The sequence below is a fragment of the Artibeus jamaicensis genome, unplaced genomic scaffold (assembly GCF_021234435.1).
Source record: "Artibeus jamaicensis isolate MK-2021 breed Jamaican fruit bat unplaced genomic scaffold, CSHL_Jam_final scaffold_537, whole genome shotgun sequence".
NCBI lineage: Eukaryota > Metazoa > Chordata > Mammalia > Chiroptera > Phyllostomidae > Artibeus > Artibeus jamaicensis.
The window spans coordinates 36,817,714-36,836,300 of record NW_026522047.1 but is presented as its reverse complement, the minus strand read 5'-3'; the positions used below and the strand labels follow the sequence as shown (position 1 = coordinate 36,836,300).

Genomic DNA, 18,587 nt, shown 5'->3' with positions numbered 1-18,587 from the left:
GCTTTTGCGAATTGGTACAGCTACTCTGGAAAATGGTTCAGCACTCAGTTAAGTTGAAGACATGCAAACTCCATAAGCCAACGATTCTGTTGCTGGGTATAAGGGGGGATATGTGTCAAAACATTCTTAGCGGCCCCAAGCTGGTAATATTCATCAGCAGTAGAATTTATAAGTCCATTTTAGTCTGTTCATGCAGTGGGATATTATGAAACCCTGAAAATGAAAACAACAAAGAAATCTCATGATTGTAATTGTATGTGAAATACTAAAACACTACAGTACCATTTTATTTATATAAATTTCAAAAACAGGCAAAACTGAACTATGTTTTTTTCTGGATGTGCCTTTGCCAGTTATTGTCACAAAAATCAGGTGTGGCTGTAACTCGACAGAGGCAGGTGCTGTCACCAGTGGGGACGTGTGGAGGGCTCGCAGGGTGCTGGCCGTGCTCCGTCGCCCGGCATGGGTGGCGGTTACATGTGTCCACTTGACGGTAAACAATTTAATAATACATGAAACAACATATAGGAATACTAATACTGATGTGAACACTTTAATCAGTTGAGGTTTGTTTTATGTGCTTTTGTACGTGTAGGTACCTTTCTGTAATGAGATCTAGAAATGACAAAGGTTAATAGGTTGAGTCTTAAAATATTCAAACTTATGAGTTCATAGCAGAAACAGGTATGGAGTCTCAAATATCATAAGAAAGATATAATAGCCCTGGCTGGTGTAGCTCAGTGGATTGAGCACGGGCCTGTGAACCACATGATCGTGGTTTGATTCCCAGTCAGGGCACATGCCTGGGTTGCAGGCCAGTTCCCAGCAGGGGGCTCATGAGAGGCAACCACACATTGATGTTTCTATCCTCTCCTTCTCTTCATCTCTAAAATAAATAAATAAAATCTTAAAAAAAAAGAAAGATATAATAATAAAATATTTCCATTCACCAGCCATAAATAGAATTTCTCTTTTATAGAAGCAAATTCTATACCAGGATACTTTTTTAGCTTTAAGGACTATATCGCCTTATTGTTTAAAAGCTATTTACGATTTTATAAGTAGTTTTCTCATTACTGGAAAATCAGACCTTCCTGTTAGTTACAGAGTGAACACTTAGCACCTCTGTTATATAGCAATATTCTTTTATCTTTCTTGTACATTTGTACTAAAAAATATGAAGGACATTGTGAAAATGATAGGGAAGACATCGTGTTTCCTTTAGAAGACAGCCACATAATATCCATCCTATTTCACTGCGTTCTACTTCACTCTTTCCTTCAAAATGCACGCTGTGTGCGCACTGGGGGGTTGTGGTTAGGAGCGTGGACTTTGGAGTTTGCTAGTCCCAGTTCCAGCACTGGCTTTGGGCAGACACTCAGCTTCTCTCTGGGTATCAATCAGTCTTATCTTCAGAAGAATGGCTTTGATAATAATACTCCATGTCATTGGAGAACTGGATGAATAACATAATAAAATACAGCGGTGCATAAAAGAGCTTTAGAGTCATTCACTATTTTCTTGCTCATCTGAATCAAACGGTAATTACGTTTGTAGGTAAGGAATGCCTACTTTAACAGGCACATGTATGTGTATAACTGTAACTAACTGGGAAAACTAAGTGTTATGTGTAATGTAATGTTGAGACATGAAAAGTGGAAAGGATCAATAAATTTTTCTTAGCTGGTATGGCTTACATTCCTCCTGGCAGAGGCTGAAATGGGCCATTAGCGTTCTGTTAAATCTGGGCTGGCCAGTTTCATAGCAGACCGTTCATCATAGTTTCTCCAGCCCAGCTTTTCTCCCCTGGGAGTTCCTTTCACACTCCACAGGAAGAAAAGAGGTAGTCGAAGAAACAGACAACATACATCTCTTTCCCTTCCTTCCTTCCTTCCTTCCTTCCTTCCTTCCTTCCTTCCTTCCTTCCTTCCTTCCTTCCCTCCCTCCCTCCCTCCCTCCCTCCCTCCCTCCCTCCCTCCCTCCCTACCTTTCTCCCTCCCTACCTTTCTCTCTCCCTACCTTTCTCCCTCTCTCCTTCTTACTTTCTTTTGGTGACACAAGGGCTATCCATCTGTGTGCTCAGTGTTTTAAATTTAAAATGAGATGTCAGTTAAAACTGACAGGATTAATTTCTCACTCAGGTAAAGTGAGACTGTTCCATATTAATCAGGCTTCTGTCAGACACCTGATTTAAAGGCCAGGTGTGCCAGGAAGGGGCATGTGGGCGATGATGGGAAGGGCCATCACTGTGAGGTGTCAGCCCATCTACCTGGTGGAGGACTTCAGTGCCTGGCGATGTTTTTTCCCACAGAGGCCAGTCATCCATGGTGGCTCTGGCGCCACTTCAGCACACAGATGGCTTTTTGGTGCCATCTCTGTGGAGGTGGGATCAGTTTAAGAAGCAAGGGATCGAGGGACTAACTCTATTTATATGCTTAGAATGTTTTCAATTCCAAGCAGTCCATTGGTTGTTTCATTTTCATTGAGATACATTGTGGAGAAGCAAGTGGGAGTGTTCAAAACCCAGTAGAGATTGAGCCGCTAAGCCTCTCTTCATGCCTATTTCACAAAGAGAATCAATATAGCGTGGATGTACCGTCTTGAGTGAGACCAGTGCAGTATGTAGGCTGATGGTCTTCGTCTGAGGATGATACCACTCAGGTCTATGTAAGCCATATGCTGCCCACAAGAAGTTTGATCTCTTAATCTTTAGCAGCTTAACAGACTTGTCTACTGACGCTTTAATAAACATATCTAATAACAGTTTACCCAGAGGCCTAAACAACAGAGGTGATAGAATGTGAAAAACAACTGAGCAGAAGAGGTGAGCAACAGGCAGCTTGAATGAGAGCAGAACTAGTCAAAAAGCTTGAAGTGTTAGGGGAGCTTCCCTAGACACGGAGTCTGAGACAGGGGTTCAGTGCCTGTGTCTTATGGGAGAAAAAGAAAGAACCTCCTTGGGAGGGAGGGAAACTGGATAGGAAAGGAGAAGAAGCTGAGCAAGGCTGTGGCCTTGGTCAGCCTGGCCTTGGCCTGCGCCCAGTGGGGACAGAGAAGTTCTGGAGGTGTGGCATCTGACTGTGTGCTGGCCAATGAGATATGAGTGAACTTCTGGGAAGGATCTTTAAAGACAGAGGAAGTGGCAGGAAATGCCCTTCTCTTTTCCCTCCTTCTAGTCTACAACTTGGATGTGATGGCTGCGGTACCAGGAGATGTCTCAAGCCCTTGAGAATGGGGTGCATATGCTAAGGACACTTGAGTAGAAGGAAGAAACCTGAGTCTCTGGGACCGTGAAGCCACCCTGCCACCCCTCAACTACCTACCTCAGCAGCTTTCACTTAAAGTGAAAAAATATATGTAATTCTCTCTTGTTTAAGTCCCTTTCAGTTTTGCTCTGTTAAACTGATTGCAGTTCCTCATTGGCAGAGTGAGATGGGACTGTACCGAGTTTTAAGAGATACGGGACGTTCCGGGAGATGTGGTAAGATGCTGTAGTCACCAGGAAACACACGGTGGTGATAACTTTAATGCCTCTCCTTGTCTCCCTGTCCAAACTATTAAAGAAGAAGGAAAAAAAGACTTTTTGCTGCTTCCTCCATATAGTTGAAAACCTTACCTCTTTCAAACTGTATACGTGTTGATTTTAATTTATGCTTATTCACCTGAAGTCCTTAATATCTTCTTCCCTTCTTTCTAGACTTTGGGCATGTTATTTATTTCTTTTTCTTTTTTAAAAAAATATATTTTATTGATTATGCCATTGCAGTTCTATTCCCCCCTTCATTCCCCTCCACCCTGCACACCCCCCCACCATTCCCCCCTTTAGTTTATGACCACGTGTCTCAATTTCTTTTTTTTTTTTTAAGATTTTATTTATTTATCTTTAGAGGGGAAGGGGGAAGGAGAGAGGGAGAGGAACATCAATGTATGGTTGCCTTTTGTGTGTCCCCTGCTGGGAATTGGCCTGCAGGGAACCGGCCTGCAACCCAAGCATGTGCCCTGACTGGGAATCGAACCACGATTGTGTCGTTCGCAGGCCTGTGCTCAATCCCCTGAGCTACACCAGCCAGGGCCTCAAGTTCTTTAGATTCTATATTTCCCATACTATTCTTGCCCTCCCCCCTATCTATTTTCTACCTACCATCTATGCTACTTATTTTCTGTACCTTCTCCCCCTTCTCTTCTTCCCACTCCCCTGTTGCTAACCCTCCATGTGATCTCCATTTCTATGGTTCCACTCCTGATCTAGCTCTTCTCTTAGTTTGCTTTTGTTTTAGGTGTGGTTGTTAATAACTGTGAGTTTGCTGTCCTTTCACTGTTCATCTTTTTTATCTTCTTTTTCTTAGGTAAGTCCCTTTAACATTTCATATAATAAGGGCTTGGTGATGATGAACTCCTTGAATTTGATCTTATCTGAGAAGCACTTTATCTGTCCTTCCATTCTAAATGAAAGCTTTGCTGGATAGAGCAATCTTGGTTGTAGGTCTTTGGTTTTCATGACTTGGAATACTTCTTTCCAGCCCCTTCTTGCCTGTAAGGTCTCTTTTGAGAAATCAGCTGACAGTCTGATGGGAACTCCTTTATAGGTGACTGTCCCCTTATGTCTTGCTGTAGTATTCTCTCCATTTAATCTTGGCTAATGTAATGATGATGTGCCTTGGTGTGTTCCTTCTTGGGTCCAACTTCTTTGAGACTCTCTGGGCTTCCTGAATTTCCTGGAAGTCTATTTCTTTGCCAGATTGGGGAAGTTCTCCTTTATTATTTGTTCAGATAAGTTTTCCACTCGTGACTGTTCCTCTTCCCCTTCTGGTACCCCTATAATTTGGATGTTGCAGCGTTTAAAGGTGTCCTGGAGGTTCCTAAGCCTCTCCTCATATTTTTGAATTCTTGATTCTTCATATTTTTCTGTTTGGTCATTTTTTTCTTCCTTCTGGTCCACTCCCTTGATTTGAGTCCCAGTTTCCTTTTCATCACTATTGGTTTCCTGTGCATTTCCCTTCATTTCAATTAGTTTAGCCTTCATATGTTCCTCTAATTTGTGACTAAAATCGACCAGTTCTGTGAGCATCCTGATCACCAGTATTTTGAACTGGGCATCTGATAGATTGGCTATTTCTTGGTCACTTAGAAGTATTGGCTCTGAGGCTTTGAGTTTTTCTTGAGCCATAATGATTTGGTCTGTTGGCACCTGTTCAGTATGCGGGGCAGAGCCCTAGGTGTTCACCAGGGTGGGGCCACCCAGGTCGCTGGGTTGTGATGCTGTATGTGGGGGTGGGGTCAGAGAGGGAGCAATAGTGGTCCCCTCTGCTGCTTCCCACCACTGGGGCCTACGAGGTCTGTCTCAGTGCTGGCTCCTTGGCTGGTTTATCTGCGTGCGAATGTGTGACTGCAGTCAGCCTGCCATCTTGCACCCTCACTGGGTCCGCCCATTGCTACCCCACACCTGGGATCCACCCACGGCTGTCTGTGCGCCTGGGTTGGGGGATCTTTCTTGCCTGACCCTGCTCCACTGCTGGCTCCACCCCTCTTACCGGTCTGGCTGAACGGTTTGTTGTTGTCGGACTTCCATATAGTTCAATTTTCTGTGGTTTGGTTGCATTTTTGTTAATGAAACTTTGTTGACTTTAAACTTGGTTGTGCAGGGAGGTACAGTGTTTCCACCTATGCCTCCATCTTGGTGGAAGTCTGGGCATGTAATTTAAAATGCTGTTTTACCAACAAAGAAGAAAGAAAAAGGTCTTGTGTTCTCTATTGCAAATCTCCAGTCTCTTAAATGTGGGCATTTTTTTTTAAGTAAGGAAAAGATACCACACTGGTAACCACTGAAATGAGTGGGTACATATGCAAATATGAACACCAAAGGCCTCTGGTACTCTTTGTGACTACTCATTTCCACCCAGCCTGGAAGCTTTCGCTTCTCGCATGTCGTTTCATGGAGCTGCCTCAGTATGTAGACTTTATAAGTGACAATATCAGAAGATGCGATTCGTTAATGTATAGCAGTGGGTCTCAGCTGGGGACGATTTTGTCACAAGGTGGGGCACATGTTCACTGTTAGGTAAAATGCCTAACAACCCTGTGAGGTACCTGCCATCATCTCCATTGTTCCAAATGAGGAAATTGAAGCTCAGTGGGTCCAGTACCCTGGCCGAGGTGACACAGTTAATGGCAGGGCCGGAAGCAGAATCCAGAGCCGTCTCATGCCAAAACATGTGCCTGCCTCGCAGCTTCGTTCAGCAGTCTCTGGGTCAGGATCTGCTTCTTCCTGACAACAGTCTAGAGAAGAGTATGGATTTGTCCTGGCGGGAGTCGCCCTGCCTATGCAACCGACATGGATAGTCCTCTAATGAGACTGTTCCTTCGCAGTTCCCTGACCCAGAGTAGTAATTTCAGGCCCTTAGGAGTATGTCCGTCCCTGCCTGCTGTTCACTGTGAGCTGCTGGCTCCAGGAATTTCTTAAAGTAATCACCTCACAACAACTCACAGCGTGTACTTTCCTTTAAAATTCTCCCGTGCAGGCAGAATGTCCAAAATGGGGCTAAGCACCCAGAGGTGAGCTGAAGTTTAGAAGCTTTGGTGAGATGAGAGCTCCTTCATCTTTTGCTTCATTATATTGTAGATTAAGCATTTCTCCCTTTTCCAGTGCTTTCTCCGGCTTTGCTGAGAGAGGGAGAAATCTTACAGTGGTCGCAGGATGGTTTGTTCCTTTCAGATCCTAGTTGGAGAAGGCGGATGCAGAAACCTCAAGCAGTTGTTGGGTGCCAAGAGGTCAGTTCTTTTTAAGAATGCCCCAAAGCCCAGTCCTCACTAATCAGTTTAGAGAATGTTATGGAAGAATTTTAAACATAAGATGCTGTTTCTGAACCAGGCATTCTCTTTCACCAACTATACAAGCCCATTGCTTGCCTTCCTGGGATGTGAAGACGTCCCAGGTAATGTCAGTAGTTCTCTTAGATTTTCCAAAGCCAAACAGAGGGCACAATGAACTTTGCAGCACTTGTTAAATCTGTGGGAAAGAGAGTTCTGGAATTCTGATGCTCACCCAGCGTTCCACAGGATCCTGTGTGGCCTCATGCTCAACTGACCAGCCTCATTTCCTTCTAGGCCCTTTGGCAGAAACCAGTCTCATCCCCTCTGCCCACCAGATGTGCTACCTACCAGGGCGTTTTGCTTTTTTGTCTTTGATTGTTTTGCTGTAACTTCTATGTGTTGGCTTTGAAAGGAGAAAGGGCTCTGTTGTCAGGCAGATCTAGGTTTACATCATAGAATGGCCATTTACCTGCTGTGCCACCTCGGTAGTGGCACTTGAAGTCTCTGATCCATTGCTTTCTTTGTGTCAAAGAAGGTTAAGAATACCTACTTCACAGAGCTTATGTGAGAATTAAATGGGAAGTATTGGCAAAGACCCAGTACAGGTAAATACAGGGTCAAGCTCGTAATTGTTCCTCTCCCTCCCTCCCGTTTTCAGGCTGTTTCTTGAGACCAGAGCTTATGACCTAAATCTTCTGTAGCCTCCATGGTGCTGAGCACACAGTGGGCACCACATGAGTACTTTATGCTGGAGAGAACATATCTGTTTGAGAAAATCGGAAAGACAAATAAGGATTCTTTGCCCTTCAATGACATCATTTTGTCCCTCCTCAAGTTATGACTTTGGTTAGTTCTCTCTTTTCAATAACAGCAACACAAAGATCAATTTATAACAGTCAAATAAATATCTCATTTGTTTTGCAATTCAGCAGGTTAGCAAGATCACTTCTTATATGTCCAGCTGGTCCTAGGTGTTAGTTTTCTCATCTGGGCTTCAAGCTTGCTAGAGAAGAGAAGCCCCAAGGGCTTTGATAAAGATGCTAACCGTGCTGCCTTTGCAAATAGTCCAGGGTCCTGTCCCATCCCTCAAGGCACCTCGCTACTCTATAATCCTGACCTTTGGCCTCCTGGTGAATGTCTTGCTCATGTCTATCAGTTTCTCTTCCAGGACAAGAGTCACTACCTCTATACAGCCTTGCAGAACTTAGCCCCCTTCCACACTGACCAGGCAAACTACGCACTCTTTCCTCCAAGTCCCTGTGTTTTTCTTCTAATCTGCACTGATTTTTCCCCATAGCATTTTGTCAGTGGACTCAATGTTTGTGTTTCCCCAAAGTTCATATGTTGAAATCTAATTCCTAATGGGATAGCATTTGGAAGCAGGGCCTTGGGGAGGTAATAAGGTCAGGAGCACATGAATCCCTCATGAATGGGATTGTGCCCCTAGAAGAGGAGGTCCAGGAGCCAGTGCACCCTCTTTCTGCCATGTAAGGACTGGGAAGAAGGTTCTCACCATACACTGGATTAGCTGGTATCCTGACTTCCAGCCTCCAGAACTGTGAGAAATAAGTTTCTGTTGTCGATAAGCCACCAGTTTATGGGTTATGGTATTTCGTTATAGCACCCTGAGCTGACTAAACACACCTCCAGCACTTGATTATGCTTGTCGGTTTCCATCCATTTCCCCTTACTGACTAGGAAGATGATCTCATGGAAAAGTGAGACTGTGTCTTATTTCTGAATCCCAGTACCTGACACCTTGCCTGAGACAGAGAAGGATGGATGAATGGGCGGAAGGAAGAAAAGAAGGCAGGTGGTCACCAAAAAAGTGAGGGCATTTATAAGTATTATTTTTCAGTGATTTTAATTGTTTCTGTTTCTTTCTACCATGCTGCACATCTTTCTGTCCCTCTTTCTAGTACCCCAGTGGGTGTGAGCTCAGGAGATACGAGATAATGCGAACAGGTCTGATTTTCCCAAACTTCAGATGACAGACCAGTAGTGATGAGCATTGGAAAGCTTTTCATGGGCAAGATCAGGGGTAGGAGAAGTCACTCAAGACTCTTCCCTTTCTTAGGCTTGTTTTCTGTTGAACTGAAGAACTGGGCTGGAGGTTAGCAGAGTTAAAATTTAAAAGGAAGATAGTTCTGATAAAAGATGTAACGAACAGTTGAAAATAAAATAGGATGTTTCTACGCACATAGGGGGAATTTTGATCCTCTCATTGGATTTATCCATGTGACCTCTCTGTGAATGAATATCTGAGTGATTAATGTAAATAAAGCTTTTCAGAGGGAAAAATGGCTACTTCTGGAATATCTTGTATGATGTCATTTGTTATTTTTATTTCCAAAGTAGATCTGAAATGTTCTAACATTATTAAAAGTTATACAAATAAAAGTATTTAACATCTACATAATTTTTTATATTCAACAAAATGCTTTTCAGGTTTCATCTTATTTGTTCCTCACAACAAACCCATAGGTTAGGCCTTTATAATTCCTATTTTACAAAGGAGGTTTGAGGCTTAGAAAGATTAGGTAATTTGCATTAAGCAACTCAGTGGCAAAGCCAGACTTAAAAACAAGATCTTACAGCTATAAGCCCTAGGCTTCTTAACAAAAGATTTAGTAAACAAGTTTTCCTCACACATGAATTACTGTTTTGTGTTCATAACATTAACCAATGGAGGTTGAAAGAAATGGTGAAAAGTTTAATGATGCTAAGCATCTGTAAGTGCAATGTATTAAAAAATAACAAGAACAGAAAATCCATAGTTCTATGGGTTTTTCAGTCTGTTGAACATCAAATCATATTTCCCAATGAACCATCTGCTTCCAAATTTCAAGCTCCTATCCATTTAATAAGCCTCTTCACCAGTGAAATGAAAGGTACACGCATTGGAATTAACAAGTATGTGAGTGTGTGTGTATAGTTTTGTTTTAAGATATTATACCTTTTCCTTATGATGAACATTGATGGGAGAAAAATAAATCAAATTAATGTTCTTATTCATGTGTAGACCAGAGAGAGGTTAATGTCTTGCCCAGTGTCACCAGATGCAAGGAAGTCTAAATAAAGGCTCCGATGTTTTCTCTCCATCCCCAACTGCATGTATCTCTTTAGCACTTTCTTGTCTTTTTTCCTGGCCAGATAGGGCTTTAGCCAGAGTGACCAGGAAGAGAGTTTGTATTTTTTTCTGACACAGGGGAACTTCTAGTCTCATTAGAACAGCCAAAAGAGGTCAGAAGGTCAGAGCTGTAAATTCAAATCTGTAAGACCTGCAGATGCTGGCTGCAGTGGTGTGAATAACTGTCACCTTTCCAGTGAATGAGCAGTCAGTTTGGGTTTCCGCGAGGGCAAGGTGCAGGGAGTCTGGAGCGGAGCTGTGGGTAGTGCCCATGATGTCACTCATCTTCAAAGCTGCCCAGAGTGAGTGGGGTCACCCCAAATCTGCACAAAGAAGACAAGGGCAACAGTGGCGAGAACTATATTATTTTTGTAGTATTAAAATTAACAGATGATCAAATTACAATTTAAATAAAGGGATCACAGCTTCAGGGAAGAGTTTAAATTCGTATCCTGGATTGCAGCAGTAGTATAGCCCCTAATTACATAAATAATACATGGATTAATTTTTATAGAAATGCATTGCCTTGAAAAATGCCATTGATATTTTGATAGGGACTGGATTGAGTTTGTAGATTTCTTTGGATAATATGGACATTTTAACAATGTTAATACTTCTAATCCTTGACTGTGGGATATTCTTCCACTTATTTGTACCTTCCTTAGTTTCTTTCTTCTGTCTCTTACAGTTTTTCTAATACAGTTTTTCTTTTACCTTCTTGGTTAAATTTATTCATAGATATTTTATTCAATGAATGAAGAGGATGTACAGCATCTATACAATGGAATATTACTCAGTCATACAGAGAATGAAATCTTGCCATTTGCAACACTGTGGATGATAGAATTATTCTAAATGAAATAAGTCAGATGGAGAAGGACAAATACTGTATGATTTCACTTATATGTGAAATCTAAAAAACAAAATAAACTCACAAAACAAAAGCAAACTCATAGATGCAGAGAACAAACTGATAGTCCCCAGATGTGAGGGGTGTCAGGGCGTGGGCACAAAGGGGGAAGGGAGTGAGAGCTACAAATTACAGTTGTAAAAATAGTCATGGGGCCCTGGCTGGCTTGATGGAAAAATGATGTTTCTCTCCCCTCTTTCTCCTTCCCTTCCCTTCTTTGGGTGTAAAGTATAGTAAAATAAATATAGTCGGTGATATTGTAACAACTAGGTATGGTGCCAGATGAATGTCTAATCATTATGTCGTTTACCTGAAACTAACATAATATTGTATGTCACCTATAACTGAAAAATACAATTTTTTAAAAATCTAAAAGAAGTCACAGAGTGAATGCGTTGTCTTACATACTTGTCTAGAATGGCGACCTGTGCATCCTCTCTGCCCAACCACACACTTCTGTGCAACCCTCCAGATGTTTCTGCCCTTAAGCTGTCGTGTCACTACAGAGACGCTCTAAATATGGATGTAAGCTTAAGGGTTTCATGATGCACTCTATCAGATTATTTGTGCAAATATGATTAGTGGAAGAGCCCATTATTGTACCATATACTTGGAATAATTTTTCATTATTCCCCTTTTTCTTGGTAAAAAGCTGGTTTTTATCCATGAGCAATAATTTCTCATGAGCCTCTGACAGTTCAAAGATCTTCAGCCAAACATACAGATATCTGTTGTCTTCACTGTACAAGGCATATGGAGTCTTTAGAAAAACTTGTTGAAAATAGAAATGTCACACCTGCAGATTCTCTTTTACTCACATACTGATTTCTCTTTTAAAAGAAAAATCTTCAATAGATGTAATCAACTCTGCACGCAGACCCTGCTTTCCTGCATCTCATGCTAAATGGGGAGGGTCAGCTTTTACCAAACACCAGCCATCCAGCAGCCTGTTTTCTTTGTGGAGAGTAATGCTACCCCCATCATGTCTTTATGCACAGAAGGGCGAGAGGTAGCGAGGCAAGAAAAGCCCTGCTTGTACCTGAAGGAGGGGATTGAAGAAGGCCAAGGGAAAGGATTGCCAAAGTGCTGTTCTGGAATGTCTGCTGTTCTGGAAGGTCTGCTGTGCTGTCCCTCGGGTACCCCTGCTACGGGAGCTCTGTGAAGGGAGGGTTTGCTTGCGTTCATCGCTGTATCCTCAGCATCCGGGAAAAGTCCTTGGTACCTGTGAGGTGCTGCATTAATACTTATACTCTAATAATACTTCTATAGTATATATTGTAAGTAATGTATATACTATAGTGACAGTTACATATTGTATACCTCAATAATATTAGAATGCTTATGTAAACTTGTAACTCACACAGGAATGAAATCGCTATTTTTATTATTTTTTAAAAAGATTTTATTTATTTATTTTGACACAGAAGGGAAGGGAAGGAGAAAGAGGGGGAGAAACATCACTGTGTGGTTCCCCTCGCATGCCCCCCACTGAGGACCTGGTCCATGCAACCCAGGCATGTGCCCTAGACTGGAAATTGAACCGGCAGCCCTTTGGTTTGCAGGCTGGTGCTCAATCCACTGAGCCACACCAGCTAGGGCTGAAATAGCTATTTTAATTTGGCGTTTATTTATTGGAGGGATGAGATGATTTATTTTCATTATACATTATTAAGTTAATATTTTTGTGTCATTATTGGTTCTTTTAGCTACTAATTAGTTCCTGGTCCCCATGTGACCTTTCTGCACTGAGGACAGGAATGACTCTGAAGGTGGGAGAATGGGATTTCCAAGAAATCAGCTAAGCTGGGGAGTGAACAAAGAGGCATCAGAAATAACCCCCCACACGTGCACACAGGTGTACAGCATAGATAGCCTATGGCCTGACCCTAAATCCTACTCTTTTGTTATGAGTTAACCCTCTGTCCTTTCCTGAAGTTTGGATCATGGATTCTAGCTTGCCTGTCCAAAACAGCCATAGTGACCCTTCAGAGTCTGCAGCTACCACACTTACCTCTAACATCAAACATATCAGTCATTGGTAGCCTTTCCTGTAGCTCCTACGAAAGATTCTTGTATTTGTATTTGCATGGACATTTACATTTACAAAGCGAATGTGACACAGCACTCCAGTATCGAATGCGGGGCCTTGGGTCACAAGGTATGAACGCATGCATTCCTCGTACAACAGGTATTTGTGGAAGTGTATCGTCTGGTTGACAGTGTACCCGGTACTACATCTGTGAAGCCCCGCCCCCTGGAAGGCTCCCAGAGGAGCGAGCAGGACAGCCGCACAGTAACAGTGCAGTGAGATAAAATCTCTAAGAGAGGGGCCTGCAAGGCCCAAGGGATCCAGAGGAGTCAGTGACTGTCACAGCTGGGAGGAGCAATCGAGGGAGGTTTTCCGGAGAGAAGATGCTTGAACGAAGTCTCAAAGGTCGAGAAGGGGTGTGTGTGAGAGCGGACACGAGGCATGGTGGGGTGGAGGGGGCGTTGTCAGCGGCATACCTGGGTTTTCCTCACCACGTCACTGGAACTAAAAACGTTGCTGACAGACTGTAAAGGAATCTTGAAAATCTCTGGGCAAACACTAAGCCCTTGCTCCGCGAAGTCTGGTCTGCTGACTCCACACTACCCAAGAGCAGCTTGGAAATGTGGACGTCAGGCTGACCCCAGCCCTGCGGAATCAGAACCTGCACCTCAACAACATGCCCAGCTGACACGCATGGACATTCACGTGTGAACTAGGGAACTAGTTTTCTCTGGAAGGTTGAATCTTCAGTTGGAGTTTTGGGACACTTGTTAAAAACTGAAACTGGTTCCTGAATGATGCAGTAAATGGATGAAGAGCAACAGGGGATCTATATGAAGCCGATGGCTATTTAGCTTGGAGGACTAAATCAGTCAGTTAGAAATTGACCACCATCTACGCCCAGCAGCTGTGACAGGGTGGAAAGTGTACTGGGCCAACGTGAAGTCGCGGGGCTTTTTCCGATGAGGTGTGTGATCTTAGGCAAACCTTTACGTTCCCTGAACATCAGTGACTGTGTCCTTTAGAGGCACCTCCCACACGCCAAGCAGTAATCCAGGCACTGACGTGAACACCCTCACGTTTCCTTACCTGCCGGCTGAGGGACAACAATCCCTGCCGCAGAGGGCTTCTCATTAGGATCCAAGGAAATAATGTGTACCGCAGTGCTTTGCAAGGGATAAATGCACTAGGTTGTGCTTTAAATATCTGCATAGGAAAATGCATATTACCCTTTCAGAATTTTCCCCTCTCTCCTTCCCTTCCCTCATAAATTAATAAAAAAAAAAGAAAATGCATATTTATAGAGCATCTACCGTGATCTAAGACCTGTGATAAATTTACCTAAGTTCAAAGATCTTGGTTATCATTGAAACAGGCAAGGCAAAACAGGTACATGGCATGTGTATTTTAAGAAGAGAGGTATTAAGGTAAAATGAAAAGCAGCACCTCCCACACGAAGCCTAGAGAATGTGTGGTGCTGCTCTTGTTGCCCAGTTGACCCCAGTCATCCTCTCTGCTTCCCACTCTCCCAGGCATGCGCCAAGGCAACGATCACGGCTCTCAGTACCGCTCAGCCATCTACCCGACCTCCACCATGCACATGGAGGCGGCCCTGAGGTCCAGAGAGGACTACCAAAAGGTAAGATGTCCTGCTGCTCCTGGGCTCCTCCGTCAGCCCCTGCCCTCTGCCCCCACCAGGTTGGACCCCACCTGTTGAGGGAGAGTCTGGTTCTTTTCACCTGGCACTGTGTTCTGTTTGCACGTTTTGGGGAAATTTCTGTCAGCCTCCTGGAATAGAGCCACTCTGCTCCATAAATGTGATAAATGAGATTTTAATAATAGGCCCTTATGCATTTCTCTTTGAAAAACTACTTAATGTATAGTCTTTCTTCCTCTCTCTTTGTCCTTCTCTGCCTCTCTCTCTGAATTTCTCTTTCTCTTTCTGTATTTGTTTTCATGGACTTTCATAACAAAGTACCACTGACTGGGTGGCTTGAGCAAAAGAAATGTGTTTTCTCAGAGTCTGGACGCTGGAAGTCCAAGATCAAGGTGTCAGCAGACTTGGGTTCCTTCTGGGACCCCAGGCCTCCCTTCTGGGCTCATAGATGGATGGCCCTTTTTCCTGTGTCTCTTCACACAGTTCAGCCTGGAGAACTTTCTGCCTTGCTCATAGCAGTAGATTGAATGATAATAAAAAAAATACTTCTCTGAAATACAGACATTATATCATAAAATAATTATCTTCCCTATTAACTTGCATTGTATTTTTTAAATCCCTTCCAATAGAGATTTAGTTCTTGTAAAAATAAGTTGAGTTGCTTTAATTTTTAGAAGTTCATGATCATCTTTAAATTTGAATTATTGTTCTATTTTCTTTTTAATAGTTATACTTATATCCACTTTATTTTTTAAATTAAGTTACATCTAAAAAATTTTTAAGCTACAGTTTACATTCAGTACTATTCTGTACCAGCTTCAGATGTACAGCATGGTAGTTAGACAGTCCTGCACTTCACAGAGTGGTGCCTTCCGTATTCCTGGCACCCGCCTGGCTCCATACATGGTTATTACAATAGTATGGACTACATTCCCCATGCTGAAATCTCTGTCTCTTCCGTAAGCACCAGTTTGCACTTCTCAGTCTGTTCACTTTTTTTACCCAGCCCCGAACCCCCCCTAATCTGGATTCACATTTAACAACAGAGCTGGTAGCTACTGTGATGCTTATCTGTTTTACAATTATGTGAATCGTCTGTGCAGCGATTCCCAGGAATGTATGGGTCCTCCCCCTATCTCCCAGGGTGGCAGAGGTGACAGTGGGACAGAGGCAGTGATGACAGTACATCACTGCACTCTCCGCACCCATGCCAGAAAGTTGAGAGGCCGTGCAACTTGTGGTCAGCATAACTCTGAAAGCAGAGAGGGCTAAGGAGATGCTGCTGGGGCCCCACTCCTCCCTCAGCACGTCCACCCCCACCTCGGGGAGCTGGGCTGTCTACCTGGTGATAGTCATAGGCAGCCTCTAGCATGGCCCTCTGTGGTCTCTGGCCACGTGCAATCCCTTCTCCTTGTGTATGGGCTGGATTTTATAACTCTCTTCCATTGAATGACAGAAGGGGTGGGATGTTTCCTCTGAGGTGAGTTGGTTAAAGATTGTGACTTCCAGCCAGGGGTCCCTTTCTCCCTCACTGTGTCTCTTGGATCGCTTGCCCAGGGGCAAAGCAGCAGCTGTGTCTCCAGGCAGCCCTGTGTAAAGGCTCACGTGGCAAGGGGCAGAGGCCTCCAAGAACCACTTGGCGAGCCTGGAAGCCCCTCAGCCTCGGTCAGCCCTTCAGATGAGATCGCAGCCCCAGCTGACGACGTGGCTGCAGCCTCATGGGAGACCTCAAGCCAGAGGCACCTAACGAAGTTGTGCTATAGAAACCACAAGATAGTAAATGTTTATTGTTTTAAGCTGAGTTTAGTAGTAATTTGAGTCTATTTATATTCCTGTCCTAAAACACTTTTAATTATAAATTATTCTTTCCCATGCCCCTTTTCATCATGACTTGTCTGGTGAAGGTGGGCTTCCGTGGTGGCAGCTAAGCGTGGAGCCTCTGGCATCACATGGTCTAGTTTGCACATCAGCTGAGTAAATTTTTATCAAGCGACTGACACTGAGAAGCCAGTGCCAGCCTATCTACTTATCTACTCAAGCAAACCTGTAAGGGCGAGAGACCTCATTATGATCCCCACATTTCAGATGCCCGGCATCATAAGGTTAAGTCAGTAGAGTAACCAGAGTTAGAAAAATAAGATGACACAGAGAGATGAGTTGGGCAGCCGTTGTAAGACTCTAGGCCAGAAATGAGGGGCTTCGACCAGGATGGGTAAAGTCTGAGTGGGATGAGGGGTCCTCAGGAAGTGCAGCTCCTGGGACTTGGAGCTGATTGGAAGCGGAGGACACGTGGGAGGGAGGAGTCCAGGACGACTTACACATGTCTGGATGGCGGCGCTTTGTGTGATGGTGTGGAGGAGCAGAAGCAGATGTGTGGGGAAGGGAAGGGAAGTTCAGAGATTGGAGTTTGAGCTGCCCCTGATATGGGCCTCCCGTGGTCGCTCCTGCCTCACAGGGAGCGTGGCTTTGACCATTAACTGGGTCAACGCCTGGGAAGTACCCGGCCTGGCACATAGCAAGTGCTCAACAAATGGCAGCCCGTGTTACTGTTGGGAGTTTACTGACACTTGGTAAGTGGAGCCCAATTGCTGATAGAATCACTTAGGAAGAGTGGTAAGAGATGGGTGGAGAAGGCCTAGAACTGAATAACACCAGCACTGGAGCACTGGGTGGGGCAGTGCCTGTGCCAGGCAGGACGCTGGTCTGGACGCAGCAGAGAGACAGCCCCGAGCCAGAACTTAAACATGGTGCTGTATGGTTTAATCTCACAATATGTAATCACAAAGGCAGTCTTAGTAGTTAATACGTAAAGTTACCTATAATTCATGCTATGTATAAATGGACTATTGTAATGATTCACATTCCCGTAATATAGTAACACTAAGACCCTCTGGAAGGATATTTCCCTCCAGAATATCTCAAAATGAGCTGGCATGTTGGGTTTCACAGTTTGAATTTTACGTTTGAAAGGTTGGCGCCTTCCTGTGATGATGAGGGGCTGTCACACCCCTCATATTCCAAGTTCTATCCCAGGACAGTTTCTTGCCCTTGGCTTTGAGTGGAACCCACACTGATTTTAGATGACTGACACACAAATGAGATAAAATTTAGATAGTGAATATTAGTCAACTGTCTTAATACTTCCTCTGTTATTTTTGTCTGTTTGCTCAATGTTAATCTTATAATCTTATATTCTAGACAGTTGTTCTAACCCAATGCTTGTTGGGTGTTCTGTACCAAAGCATACAGGACTTAAATACAAATATTCATTCATAAGTACATTTTTTGCTTGGTTTTTGAAAGTAGGGTCTTATTTGCATAAATATCAGGGTTGCAAATGTGTCCCCATCAACCAGATATTCATCGCTGTTAATGAACATAATCACATACAACTGCTCTCTCACTGACTCGGAGAACAGATCCTGGCCCATCTCTTTTACTTGGTCACATCAGTAAAACTGGCCTCGGATGGCACTGAAGGCAGGGGGCACATCAGTCTGGCTCCCGGGCTGGGACCCTCAAGACCACAGGCCTCGTGTTCTAGCTCTGGCTTGTTGCCAGGACGTGGGGCTGCCACGGAGCCCAGGTCCTCGTGGGCAGCAGAGCTGCTGCACAGGAATCACGCTCTCCTGCCTCTTTCTGGAGGCGCAGGCCAGGCCGGGCAGCCCACCACAGTGCCTCAGGGACAGTTCACCACAGTCCGGTGACTTTCTGGTGCCTCTGTTAGAGCAGAGAAAGAGAAGCACAAGTTTAATTTTCAGCAGGAATCCTGCTACAATTACACAGTTACATAATATACAGTTATATATGTACTTTATACAGTATATTTTATATATAGTATATGGGTAACTAAGTAATAATAATACTGGTAATAGTAGAATAGCAACAACAGTACCAACTGAGTTCTTACTACATGCTAATTACTGTTTAAAGCCCTTTATATAAATGAAGTCATTTACATATCTGTGACTATATTTACCTCTATACATACATAAATAAAATGGATATGTTTATATTGAGGTATTTATGTATCTCTCTTTATGTAAAATTG

At 43.6% G+C, this 18,587-nt stretch overlaps 1 protein-coding gene across 2 annotated transcripts in view; it reads left to right on the top strand.

Annotated features, from left to right (window-relative positions):
- The window catches only part of MSRA (methionine sulfoxide reductase A), a 342,801-nt gene that overhangs the window by 239,405 nt on the left and 84,809 nt on the right, over positions 1 to 18,587 (top strand). For both annotated transcript variants that reach the window (XM_053658313.1, XM_037135591.2), the window contains one exon: positions 14,412 to 14,518. In XM_053658313.1, the coding sequence (XP_053514288.1) occupies positions 14,412 to 14,518 (107 nt within the window). The remainder of the gene's footprint in view (positions 1 to 14,411; positions 14,519 to 18,587) is intronic.